This window comes from Protopterus annectens, chromosome 1.part0 (assembly GCF_019279795.1).
Source record: "Protopterus annectens isolate FY-2018-M chromosome 1.part0, PAN1.0, whole genome shotgun sequence".
NCBI classification, from domain to species: Eukaryota; Metazoa; Chordata; order Ceratodontiformes; family Protopteridae; genus Protopterus; species Protopterus annectens.
The window spans coordinates 810097123-810110773 of record NC_056725.1 but is presented as its reverse complement, the minus strand read 5'-3'; the positions used below and the strand labels follow the sequence as shown (position 1 = coordinate 810110773).

General features: G+C 36.0%; 1 protein-coding gene across 1 annotated transcript in view; it reads left to right on the top strand.

Annotated features, from left to right (window-relative positions):
• The window catches only part of SH3BP1 (SH3 domain binding protein 1), a 1277628-nt gene that overhangs the window by 464073 nt on the left and 799904 nt on the right, over positions 1-13651 (top strand). The window contains exon 3 of the mRNA XM_044063342.1: positions 12674-12778. Within this exon, the coding sequence (XP_043919277.1) occupies positions 12674-12778 (105 nt within the window). The remainder of the gene's footprint in view (positions 1-12673; positions 12779-13651) is intronic.

Below are 13651 nucleotides of genomic sequence, written 5' to 3'. Positions count from 1 at the left end.
TTGGGAGACATAACCAGCTTTCATCAGTGAATATTACTTATAGTTGAGGACTGGGATTTGATTTGCAACAATGAGAATGTATCTGGGGGATCTAGAAAGTAAACATTTGAACAAAAGAGGGTAGAAAATATTTGGCATGGAAGACATGAATTCAGTTGTGAGAACTTGGAGAGAATATTCATATCATTCCTCAAAGTATAATAACTAAGCTAAACTAGTCAGAAATTATATTTCACAGGGCATTGTATATCAAGTGTTACCATTACATACTGCCTGGCCTCCTTTGCTTCTACAGTCTCCTTTAATGTAGTTAAAAAATGTCCTGAATCTCTCAGTATCTCTGTAAACTCTGTTGTACATGGTCTCAACAGACATTCTAACTATATGGACATATTTTCAGTGGTCCATCCCCTTCCTGAGATGATGGGTCTCGGGGGGGGGGCTAATAGGGTCCTTGTGCATCTTCGGGAGAGCTTTAAAAAACGGTATCACTGGTTGACAGACATGCAGTAACTATATTAAATCATGCACCAATAACATCTAAGATAAATGTGCAGGGTAATGAAGTAAAAATGAGACAGTGGTGCTTTCCCACTTACCTGTTTAAAAGAAAGGAATTTAAGGAATGGGTGGTGGAAATTATTCAAAAGTTATTAGAGAAGGTAGAAATTTCTTTAGAAGTTATAGCTAGTAAATGGGATAAAATGAAAGTGGAGTTTAAAAACAGAAGTAGCGGGAATTATTTAGAGGAGATGACAGAGGATAAAATGTTGAAAAATAAGGGAAGATACATAATTGCCGAGTGCTAAAGAAAAAATAAAGGTGTATCTGGATAATATGCACACGTTTAGAAAGATTGTTGTTAAGTAACTGTTTTTTAAACACCAGAGCACAAAAACTTTTCCCACAATGACTTAGGCAACAGAAAGTAGAAAGGGTTGTTGTCAAACTTGAGAGCCTGTAATAAGAAAAATAACCAGAGATCTTGTAGAGGTATTAGAGATATTTTGGAAATTTAATGAAAATGTGTTTAAATCAGAAAGTGTGGAAATCAAGAAAAATCACAAATAGAAATACTTATGGAAGACTTGTGTATACCAAGGTTTGAGGTAGATGAGTTTCAACAATTAACAGTTAAGACAGGAGGTGATGAGCTAACAATGGTAATGTAAAACCAATCTGCAAGAAAGTCTCCAGGAATAAATGGTATTCCTGTTGAAGTTGGAAATTAGGCTAGAAGAAAGCAATAAATCTCTGGAATGTTTTATTTAAAAATATTTTAAGAGGATGGGAATCACCAATATCCTGGAAGAAAGCTGTGGTGACTGTAATACCTAAACATGGTAAAGAAACATCAGTCCCAGCTTCATATAAGCCCATTTCAACTTTAAAGCATGATTACAAAGTCATTATGACTATAATAGCTAAAAGAATGTAAATGGTGTTGCCAAAATGGATAAATATGGATCCATGCTGTTTGTGGTGGGGAGGCAAACATTTGACAGCATTAACGGAACAATCAATATGCAGAGGGAAGCACAGTGTAAGAAAAGACCACAGTTGTTGGTAGGTTTTAATACAGAGAAAGCATTTGACAGGGTAATTAGGATTTTATAAGCAGGACAATGAAAGCATTTGCATTCCCTGATACAATAATATGGTTAATTTGGAGGATGTATGATGAATCTGAGGCAGAAATTATAGTGGGAAGGCTCTTCTTTGACAAGTTGTGTCTGAGAAGAGGAACCAGGCAGGGGTTCCCTTTTTCCCCTTTGTCATTTATTTTATATTTAAAGCCATTGGAAAAGAAAATAACAGACTCAGAAATTAAAAGTTATAACTGGTATGGTAATCAAGAAAAGTTGACCTTATTTGCACATAATATTATTTTGCACCTGATAAAAACAGAAAAGGATATGTAAGTGTTGTGGAATATCTTGAGGCAGTTTCAAGTAATTTCAGGATATAAAATTAAAGGTTCTATGTCACCACATCGAATGGTGATAAGTTAGAACACCCGTTGTTCGAACCTGAAAGTCCAAAAACCCTAAACAGCGAACTCACGGAATAGCAATTTTTTTTTCCAGGGAATAAATTCACAACTTTAAAACAAACGGAAGAGCTTCACCCCCCCACACCCCTCAACATGGGGGCCTGTGCCCCCCGTACCCCCCTACTTAAATATACCAACTCCGAGATCGCTCTACAGTGGATGAAATAGCAAAGTCCCAAAGACGGCCCACCGATTTTTTTTCCCTGGGAAAAAAAAATCGATGTTCCATAACTTTGTGGTTTAGGGCTTTCGGACTTTTCAATTCAAACAAACAGTATTTGAACTTATCACCATTCGATGTGGTGCTATAGACCCAAAATTAAATGAAGATAAAACAAATACTATAGCTGTAAATTATGTACCCACAAATGATTTTTCCAGCAATATCAGTATTTATGGGGAAACAATAAAATGAAGTATTTAGGAGTATGGATTAAAAGTATGGATTAAAAATAATTCTGTTTTGGCAACTAAGGATATGTAGGAAGGGACTAAACAAAAGATAATATAGAAAATGAGAAAATGGAATCTCTTGTTTATGGATATGGATAGTAGGATAAAAGCAATGAAAATGTTTGTAGTCCCTTTAGTTTTATATATAGGTCAGGAATATTTTTATCAACTGTAGGAAAAGTTGTGGAAAATAATTAATAAAAAGTTGAAGGAATTTATCTGAGAGAGGAAGAGGGCAAGGGTTAGTTGGGATAAGTTGATCTTTCCAATAGAGTAAGGTGGTTTAGGATTACTTGATTTGAAAGGTATTTTAGAGCTACACAGTTAAGGCTGGTATACATAAGTGAACCACCTGCTCTGGTAGAGTTTTTAGTTAAATCTAAAACAGAAGCTGCTGTTAAAAAAGGGATAATTAGTAGGACATCTAAAATATTGTACAATAACTTTAGGAATCAATCAGAGGAGGTTAGAAAAGATTGGGAAGAGAGACTGGATAAACAATTCACAAAGAAAAAAATGGGAGGACATATGTATGGCTACCAAGTATACAACCACATTTAGAAGATTTAGGATTTTTTGCCTGGAAGTGTTTGCATGTATATTTTTATACCCTAAGCAGACTCCAAAGAATTTTTCCTCTAGTAGATGGCTGCCAAAAAAGCAATTACTAGGAAAAGGAAATCAAAGTTTAAATCAGCTGTATTTGAAGTATTGAATATTGTAACAGAGATAAAAGAACTGGACATGGGATCTATAGAAAAGTGTAGGAGCAAATTCCATAGAAAAATGGAATTTGTGGGAACAATACATGCAGAATAATGTTTTAGAGGAGGAGTGAAATTTAAGGTAAAGCAGGAGCTGAGCAATGCATGTAATATTGGATTGATGATGACTGTACAAAAAGCAGGTAATGTATAATGCTTTAACTAGAAACATGTTAATGTTTTTTATATAAATGGATGTTTGTGCTTAAGTGATAATTCAATAAAGGTGTTAAAGAAACAGTAGCTTTGACCTCTACGATGTAAATGCTGAAGAAGAGTGGACCAAGGACTGAACCCAGGGGTACACCACTAGTGACAGGCCTTTTGGAATAGGTAGAGCACCCACCCTAATTTCCTGGATTCTGTTTGTAAGCCAAGTTACTATCCAATGATTTACAAAGGAAAAAACATTTAGCTGGGATAGTTTATCTACAAATACCAGAGTGTAGGATAGTGTTACACACCTTTGCATGGTCAAGATATTGTGATGCATACTCATTTGCCCTCCTCCATTGCTTCAGTAACCTTCTCAGGGAAGCCAACCAGGAGAAACAGGCAGGATCTGCCTTAACAAATCTGAACTTGCTTAAGTCAAGAGTTTGTAGGTTGCCTATGTCCTTACTTATTATTTTTATAATGATCCTTTTCATAACCTTACAATTGAGGCTGGTCAGATTTAAGGGACTAAAACTGTGTGTGTGTGTGTGTGTGTGTGTGTGTGTGTGTGTGTGTGTGTGTGTGTGTGTGTGTGTGTGTGTGTGTGTGTGTGTGTCTTGTATGTGTGTGTGTGTGCGTGTGTGTGTGTGTGTGTGTGTGTGTGTGTGTGTGTGTGTGTGTGTGTGTGTGTGTGTGTGTGTGTGTTCTTGCTGTGAAGGACTGGCATCCTATTCTTGACTGTTTCTATGCTTTATTTCCATTTTTTCTGGAATATACATCACCTCCCCCATGACACTGAATTGGATAAAGTGGACATCAGACAAACAATGGAATGGATGAATACAACACTCCTACTGCATACCAGCCATCAGTATAAACACCTCAAAATGAGATGTCCCTGTTACTGGAAGCACAGGTAATTCAGGGACAGCATGTGTGGCCCATGCGTGGCATGAGCATTATTACAGTGTACTCCCCTGTGTGAAAGGGAAAGTTGCCAGTGAATTTTATTCTGTATTTCTGTCTTTGATTCTGTCCATCTACATTTCAATACTCTGGGACTTTAAGCAAGTCATTTAACTGGGCAGTGATCCCAAGGCCACCCTGAAAAGTGGTATCTGTGCCTAATAAATATACCTCTTTAACACACAAAGAAAAAATAAAATAAAACTAATAAAGATTTCTAAGCAAGGACAAAGGGTGCCTCTATAACTGCATTGCAAGGCTATTGATATCATTTGTCATGAAAGAAATACAGAAATTGAATATATGTCATTTAAAAATAGCAAAATGTACAAATTTAAAAAATGAAGTAAATGCTTCCATGACACCTTGTTGTAGTGGAATCTAATTATGTGTTGATATGTCATTAGTAACTATCAAAATAGTATCATCAAACTGAATTTAACTTACTAAAGCAAAAAGCTGGGTGGTGCCTGTTATAAACAATATCACACATAATACAAATGAATGTCAAATAACATGTATGACAGTAGAAATACTAATTATAGAAGTCTCCAAATGCAGACAGCATGGGGTCTACCTAATGGTAATATAATGTACTTGTGTGTTTTAAGTAAGAGATAATACAACTGTTTTAAAAGAGTATTACTTCACACCCTTTGTATCATATTTTTAGCACTGATTCACAGTTTGCTTCATCCAAGCATACATCTCTTTAATTTTTTATCCAGCTGCAACATGATGGAAGAGGCAAATTTACTTAGATGTCATTTGGCTATTAAAATGTAATCCTCCCTTTTCAAAATAACAGTTGCACCACCCCTGTTTATTAGTTTAAGGATAATGTGTCCTCATCTTATTACTAAGCGTAAGATGAACAGAATTATATGCCTTTTGGGAAAATAATGTTTTATTTTCTTGTTAAAAACATGTAAAACTACACATGCTGCATTGGCTATAACTAGAAAGTAGGAAGAACAGATGTATGGAAGGCCATTCCTAATGCAATATTGATTCATGTAGTAGTTATTTTGTGCAGCGTGACCTGGTCATTGCTGACAAAATTATTAAGTCCAGTTTTACTGTTTGCAATGATGCCACAAATTATAAGTGAAATTAGATTATACAAACTTAACCAATACCTGAACTGAATGAAGCAACATTATGTAGCTCTTAGGTAGTTTCTTCAAAATCATCATGTTTTATGTAAAATAGTTCAACTGCATTTGATAAAACGGAATCAATTTCTGAAACCTAATTTATAGGCTCAGTTTCAAAAGACTTGCCGTTAGTGTAAATGACCAGTTACACTGAGAGCAGCTGTTTTGGAATATGGCCCCTTGTATAAGCAAGTTTATATCTAGACTTTATGCCAAAGTAAGTCACTTACACTGAGAATAAATCTTTTGGAATCAGGGCAGACTGACGGAGAGAGCAATTTTTTTTAGAATCAGAACCTGTACAGTACTCGTCACACCCACCTTCCTTATTGTAAGATATAGTTTATTTTAGCCCTCAGTTGTTTTCTGTTCATATGGTCATAGGGATCTAGTTCTACTTACCGAAATCCCACTTTGTCGAACTTCAAAATGACGACACAAAGTTGCCAAAGATTTAGTTTTACGAACACCCAGATCACGGTACAATTACTTAAAGAAATGAATCACCAAAAGCAAAAAGTGAGCTTTTCCTAAATGTTCAGTACAGTAGTACAGTTCATTTAACCTGGGCTTTTCACTTGACATATTCATTAGACTTTATGGACGAGCAGCACTGAATAAATATTTTAAGGGACTGTGAATGAATAGAAGGCAGCCTGCTGCCTAGGCTCATACCTGTTAAGCTTTCCTGTGAATCCTTTGCAATATCTAAGTCAAAGGGAGAAAGATTTCAATTATCTTCGTTTCATGGTAGCAGTAGAACCGGCTTGCTACTGCTCCCATGGAGTTTACAAGGTAATGAGGGAAATAGAAATCGGTTGAATTGCAATAGTTCTAAGCAAAATTAAATGATGAATACAAATCGTAGAATTAATAAGACTGTGTACCTCTGAGTCATTTTCCATCACTAGCGGTATAAAATAATATTGGCCTCTACTCCCCTTTGTCTTTGCACTGAATGCAATCTTTGTTTTCAATTTAGAGACTGCTATAGCACCACTGTGATAGGACTGCACCAGCAAGTAGCAGTATGCTGGCTTTGCTGTTGAAAGCTGCACATAAATGCAGCAGTCCGTGATCAAGGCTATGCCAATTAGCCAGGTGCTTTTACCCAAAACATTTTACCAGTACCATATTAGCAGTGAAGATTGAATCAAATGATGAGCAAACTGAAAAAATACACCCATTCCGTCCTATGGCAGGAGAGGGTTTGTCAGCACCACAGCAGGTAAATAATGCAAAGCTGTGTGTGTGTGTGTGTGTGTGTGTGTGTGTGTGTGTGTGTGTGTGTGTGTGTGTGTGTGTGTGTGTGTGTGTGTGTGTGTGTGTTTGTGTGTGAGAATAATGAGTGCTAGTGTATATGTGTAGGTTTCTGCACCTGTGTATATGTCTGTGAGGGCATGATTACAGCTGTCTGAATATCTATTTGTGTGTGTCTGTGAGAGCATATAAATGTCAGAGATAGTGTATTCTTGTGCATGTGTGTGTGTCTGTGCATGTTAGTTGATGCCTGTGAAGCTGTATTGTAGGAGTCCAGGGGCATGACTAATGCTAACTCTTTGCCAGTGCCATACTAGTGCCATAAAGTGATTCAAATGGTGAGCAAATTTAAGAAAAAAGAGTATACACCATCTTTGGACAGCGTACATCCATTCATTCCTGTGGCAAGTGTGGTTCTGTTATCATTACAGCATGTAAGTAGTGTGAAGCCATCTGTGTATGTTTTTGTGAGCATCTTCTGCATTTGTGCGTGTGTGTGTGTGTGTGTGTGTGTGTGTGTGTGTGTGTGTGTGTGTGTGTGTGTGTTTAGCAGCATGATTACAGCTGTCTGGATATCTCTTTGTGTGTGTGTGTGTCTCTGCAAGTGCACATAAATCTCTGATACCATGCTTATGTGTACATGCATGTGTATCAGTCTGTTTGTATCTCTGCATTTGTGTGCATGTTAGTAGATGCCTATAAAACAGCCTTGCAGCAGTCCCGAGTTATAGCTAATGCTAATTAGCAAGTTTCACTGGGATCTCTTTACCAGTACATATTAGCATAGTAAAGTGATTAAATATTGAGCAAATTGGGGAAAAAGTAAACTCCGTCTTTTGACAGCATACACCTGTTCATTCCAATGGCAAGAGAAGGGCTGTAAGCACCACAGCAGGTAAGTAGCCTGAAGCCATATGTGTGTGTGTGTGTGTGTGTGTGTGTGTGTGTGTGTGTGTGTGTGTGTGTGTGTGTGTGTGTGTGTGTGTGTGTGTGTGTGTGTGTGTGTGTGTGTGTGTTTGTGTGTGTGTGTGTGTGTACACGCGCATGTGTGATTGTGTGTCTGTGTGTGTGTCAGGGCATGATTACAGACATCTAAATATCTCTTTGTGTCTGACTATTTATTTCTTTGGGTTTATGTAAGTTTTGAAGTGTTTTTGTATGTGTGTGTGTGTGTGTGTGTGTGTGTGTGTGTGTGTGTGTGTGTGTGTGTGTGTGTGTGTTTGTATAAGCATGCATGCATGTGTATATCTGTGTGAAGTCTGATAAAGCAGCAGTTTTGCTGGTAAAGCACTAACTTTGTATATTACATTTTTTTTTACTTAATAGCTGTGTTGGTGGGCTTTATATTTTTGTTTTATTATGAGTGTTATTAGATGCCTGTACGACTGCACTGCATGGGTCTTTAGGGGAATTCCTAGTGCATTTTGCTTTAACTGCCCTAGTGTTTGATTCAGTAACAAGATAATGAGCTGTTAATGAAATGTTGCTCACTGTGGCTTTATCACGTCTCTGAATGATTGAATACCATTGTTGTACTACTGGGCCCAGTAGTGTTGCATGTGTAGCTCTGACAGTGATATCTTACTGAGTCCCCACCATAGTCTTATTGCTAGACTTCCAGGTCTTCATATAAATAATCAAGTATTTAATCTTTTCTGTGATTTTTCTTTCAGATTACCTTAAATCCAAATTTTTATAAGCTGTGATCTATCATTAGAACATTGTTTAAAGATGTCCTTATCTAGTAGTTTACAATAATCATTAAGGTCAGATTTTGTAGTGATAACCAAGTCATTACAGGTCCAAACAAACATCAACCTCAACTCTTCATTCATTTTGAGTAATTGACAATTGCAATAACAGCCAAAATTGTTCTCATGCTATGGGTTTTGTGCATTTTTCATATAAATTCCTTTTTACCTCTGCTGTTTTTGGTAAAAAATGGAGTAAGCATTTGCTTATATTTATTTGGTTCCTCAATGAACATAAGTTTGTATTTTAATGAATATTGGAATTTTGGCTTTTTTGAAACTTGTTTATTGATATATCTCAACACTGAAAATATGTTTTACTGGAAAGGTTATGATTCATCAAGGAAATATATCCTAGAACAACAACTGCAATAAAGTATTTTGAAAGATGAAGAGTAAGCATCATCCAATATAGCACAGATATTTGATTTTATCATTTGTGGTAATTCAAAGACTTTACTCAATAGCTTCAGGTATGCAGTTTGCCATAAATAGCTTATAAATATTCCTTCAGACGTTACCTCCATCTCCTCTGAAATATTGGTTATTCTTATCCATTATTAATGGACTTACTTTGCAGTGTGCTATGTCCCCATCTAGATGCACTTCCTTTGAATGATGTAGTGGGTGTTGGCCTAATGACTTGTTGAACTTAACCACTCTTGGCAGATCAAATTCAAAGTAAATTTTAACTAACTGCTAACAAGTGGCTGTATCTCCATCAGTCAGTTCAGTATAGTCAAGAAAAATTACAAGCCATAACACCAGTGCATGGAAAAGCTTAATAAAGTTATGAAACTCATTGTCAGAATTTTCGGAAGGAAATAATTGATACAAACAATGTCCTTTTCTCACTTCCTATAATGTGCTCCATTATTTTCTGATACATTTTTATTTTAATTCTTATGTTGAAAATTTTATAACTTTATATATTTTTATGGACTGGCAGACATGTTTCCCATGGCTCAATTTTCTTGAAGCACGTGTTTTGATATGACAAGGTACTATTCATAGTTAATTATTTTTGAAAGCTTCTCATTGAAAAAATTCTGGTCACAAACTCATTTTTTTATGTTGTGGTTAGAAAGGCTGATTCTTGGGGTTAGTTGCTGTACTTTTAATGCTTTTTTTTACAACAACAAAACATATTTCCATATTATAAAACACTGGACATGTTCAAATGGTGAAGGAATCATTAACATTGGCTAATCAAATAAATGATGGTGAAATTCACTCTTTACTCACAAGATACATTTACTAATGAAAATTGTAAACCGTAGTCTTAAGACAGCAGCACATTTAGACAAAGTTTCAGAACAAAAGAACAGAGATGCTACATACAGTTTTGAAAAATAAAAGGGAAACACTAATAACTGGAAGTAGCACTTTCATTGATAAATGCTACTTTTGTCATCTTTTCATGGACTAATATATCTGGATTTCAGTGTTTTATATTGTGGGCAGTGGGTGATCCCGTGTGATGTAAACATCATCATTCTCTGTAATGCTTTCTGGATCATGTTTTCAATGCTTTTTAGCTACTTCAATTTCGAAATGTTTGCACAAACCCCAGTGCAACAGTCTTGCCACATTATTATGGCTTTCAGTATACTGGCCCTCTGCTATCAGTGTATCACACCCAGCTACAAGATGTGCAACTGTTTCCCAATTCTGTTTTACAGAACCTGCATTTGTCTGTCTTCCACATATTCAGTGGACTTTGTAAACCAATGTGTACATAGTCCACTATCCCCAAAACTCACCTCTCTTTAACCATTCCTGCATCAAATGCTGATCAACATGAGGTTGTTCCAGAGTTTCATTACTTGCAACTATATTTATTGCTTTTCTACATTTCTTGTCTTCTCATCTGATCCTTCTCCTTATATTCTTTGTTTTGTTTTTCGGCACATTCAATTGCTACCTGATTTTTATCTACTTCTGGCTTGGTTTCCATTCACACTTGACACCAATATGCTTCAGCTAAACTAAAGGGAATCATCTTAGATTTGTTGTCTTCATGTTTTGAAAGATTCATTATGCTTGGATCTAGTGAGGTCAGCAGATATGTGTGTAGTCCTATGATTGCAGATTTGCATGTAATCAATTTCAAGGGGGCTCATACCTCCTTAAGAATAAGGAATATATAATCTTAGTATGCACTGAGTTTTATATATCACTTAATAAGCATGAAGTATTTTTCTTGTTTTCCTGTCCAACTCATCCAATACCTTTTAGGAGCAATTATTCACCCCAAACTATGGAACAAATTGGTTTATATATTTGACTTTGTTCCTAGATGTCAGGGCTGTTTTAATGTAGATATGCGATAAACATTACATCTTAACTGTTACTTCTGGCTCATGATTAAGGGGTAATCCCAATTCTTGCATAACATTTTTCTAATTTGGTTAGGTTCCCCATGAGATGTTTGACTTTGCTCAGTACATTAATCATGCTGTATACTTTTTTTTTTTCATGTACACAAAATGACTATGAAATAAGCTTTTTAGATATGTTGGTTATTAAAAACATTTCAGTAGGAAAATTGGAGTCTAACATTTTTGGAAGCATTTTTTCAAACAGTTATTTGTACTCCACAAGTTGCTACCCATTATGTTAGAAAAAATATTGTAAAGGGGTCAAGCAGTAAGACTGTCAGGGTTATTATGGGTGACGATTTATTCAATCAGAAACATGGCAAACTAAAAAGTATGTTGCTGGAAAAGGGTTACCCTCCAAACTTTTTAAATCCAGTAACAGAGGTCTTGTTGGCAAGATGTATGAGATGTCTGACAATTTTAAATAAGCCAGAATCCACTGGGCAGTCGAGAATAAGAAAGAAAATGAGAAGGGCTTTTTTCAAAGTCATGGTGTTGTCATTTAATCACAAAGTGAAAGAAATCTAAAAGATTTTTTGAAAAGAGTTGGTCTGTAGTCTTTGGCTCAATTATTCTTACAAACTGTTTATTTGAAACACCAATAGCTGTGTACAAAAGGAACTTCAATATAAAGAGGATTTTGGAAAAGGTGTCCAAAGGAACTGATTAACCCCAATGGCAGGGAAATTTTAAAATGTGGGGCTTGCCCCAGGGTAGATTTGTACTTGACACAGTAAACAGCTTGGTACCCTCATATCCTAAGATAATTTCCTATAGGAGGAAATATACCTGTTGAACTAAGTGAGTGGTTTAACTGGCAAGTTATAACTCCTGCCAGGCTTTTTTATGTTTGCAAAACTGAACATTCTTTGAAGGTTACGATTTATGAGCATTCATATGATATTAGGAAGGGCAATAAAACAAAAGGTACCCCCATTTGCAAAAGAGGGGAAACTGGAGAGATTGGCTACAATATAGTGAACTGTTCTGGCAGCTTTTGTTGAATGCAGCCCAAGTCTTTGGTTTAAGCTGCTATATTTCCACCAGTTGTAATTTTTTTGAGATAAAGGCAGCTAAATTGTAGTAACTGCTTGTAAATGTGAGTTTTATTTAATTTTTTGTATATAATAGAAGGACAATATTTTTAAAGAAGTGATTCACCTTAGTTAATAGTTTGAATTAAAAGTTTAATGAATGAGTTTTAGCAATCTAACTTTAAAAACATCTTAACAGGTTAATAGGATCATATAACCATTGTTAACTGTTATATAAACTTTAAAGCTGGTTCTGCTGATGTTGTGACATAGCAGGGAAGAGGAATAAAGACGTCTTCATATTGTATCTGTGAATCATTGCATAGCAGTTCTTAATGAAAAGTTTAACCCATCCATAAATGCTTATGTTTTTACACGCATTGACTGGAAAGAATGAGGCCTAAATGCATCGCGATATGTGTGATGGTTGATGATGAGACTTCTCTTTCTATATAGATTAAATGAACCAGATGACATTTATTTTCAAATAATAAGGAAGTTGTCCCATCTACATCAGGATAATTGTGTTTTCCTTTTTACTTTTTTTGAAAATATTACAATTTTATGAGTTATATGAACCATTGTGCTATACTTTAAAAACAATGGAAATTTTTGCAGCTTCATTTGTCAGCAGTTTAAAACTTCTTCAGTGGGATTTTTTGTTACATACTTATATATACATTTTCTTTTCCTAACAGGTTGAACAAAGAATTGAACCAGTAAGAAGGGCCTCCTTAAGCATCCATAAGAGACTGCTGGCATGTCTACAGGGACAGCAAGGCACTGACATGGACAAACGACTGGTAAGCTCATTTCAGATGTTTAAATCTGTAAGACTAGTTTTGTACAAGATTAAGGCTACAAACTCTTAATGTGCTGTTCCTCTGATAGAGGGTGTTCTTTCTACGGCCTCCATTTCTTACTATATGACATTGATAAAATCATATAACCAGGCATTATGCTTTTGGGTAGTTTTAAAATCTGGCTAGGTACCTCAATGTATCCTGACCTGCATGCCTAATAACTACTTATGAAACTATAAGGTATCCTAGTAGGAAATGAATTTCAAGCAGACCTCTGAGCTGTACCTATTTTGGAGATACATACCCATTTTCAGGCTTCAGTTATTTTTTGCTTGCTGTACCTATTTTGGGAGGTGTCTACCTATCTTCAGGGTTGCATTCGTTAGATGGGAACATTACTTGCTTGAGTAGTAGTCAAGCAGTCCACTACAGTTGTGCCCATGGCAGGATACTTTTTGAGGAGCCACTGACCAGGGTTTATTTGGATTAGGAATATGGCAGAGAAAGAAGGAGATGGCAGTGTATCCCACCACATATCCTTGTCTGGAAGTTAACACAGATGATGAAGGCTACGAGTTGTTAACAAGCTACCTCCCATATTCCAGGGTTAAATTTCCTATTTCTATTTTTTTCCTGTGTGACTCTATGCAAATCACTTCACCACACAAAAGTCCGGGCATTTTGGAAATTGGCCTTGGCTCCTCAATGGTCTCCTGGACCACGTGTCTAACAACTACGTATGAACAAATGCAAGTATAATGTATTTATCCCTGGAAGAGACTTATGCATCTATCTCACCATCTGTGCTTTAATAGTGGTTTTGGTAGCAAAAATCACAAGACATAATATAAGAAGTGTTATAGCATAGCTGTA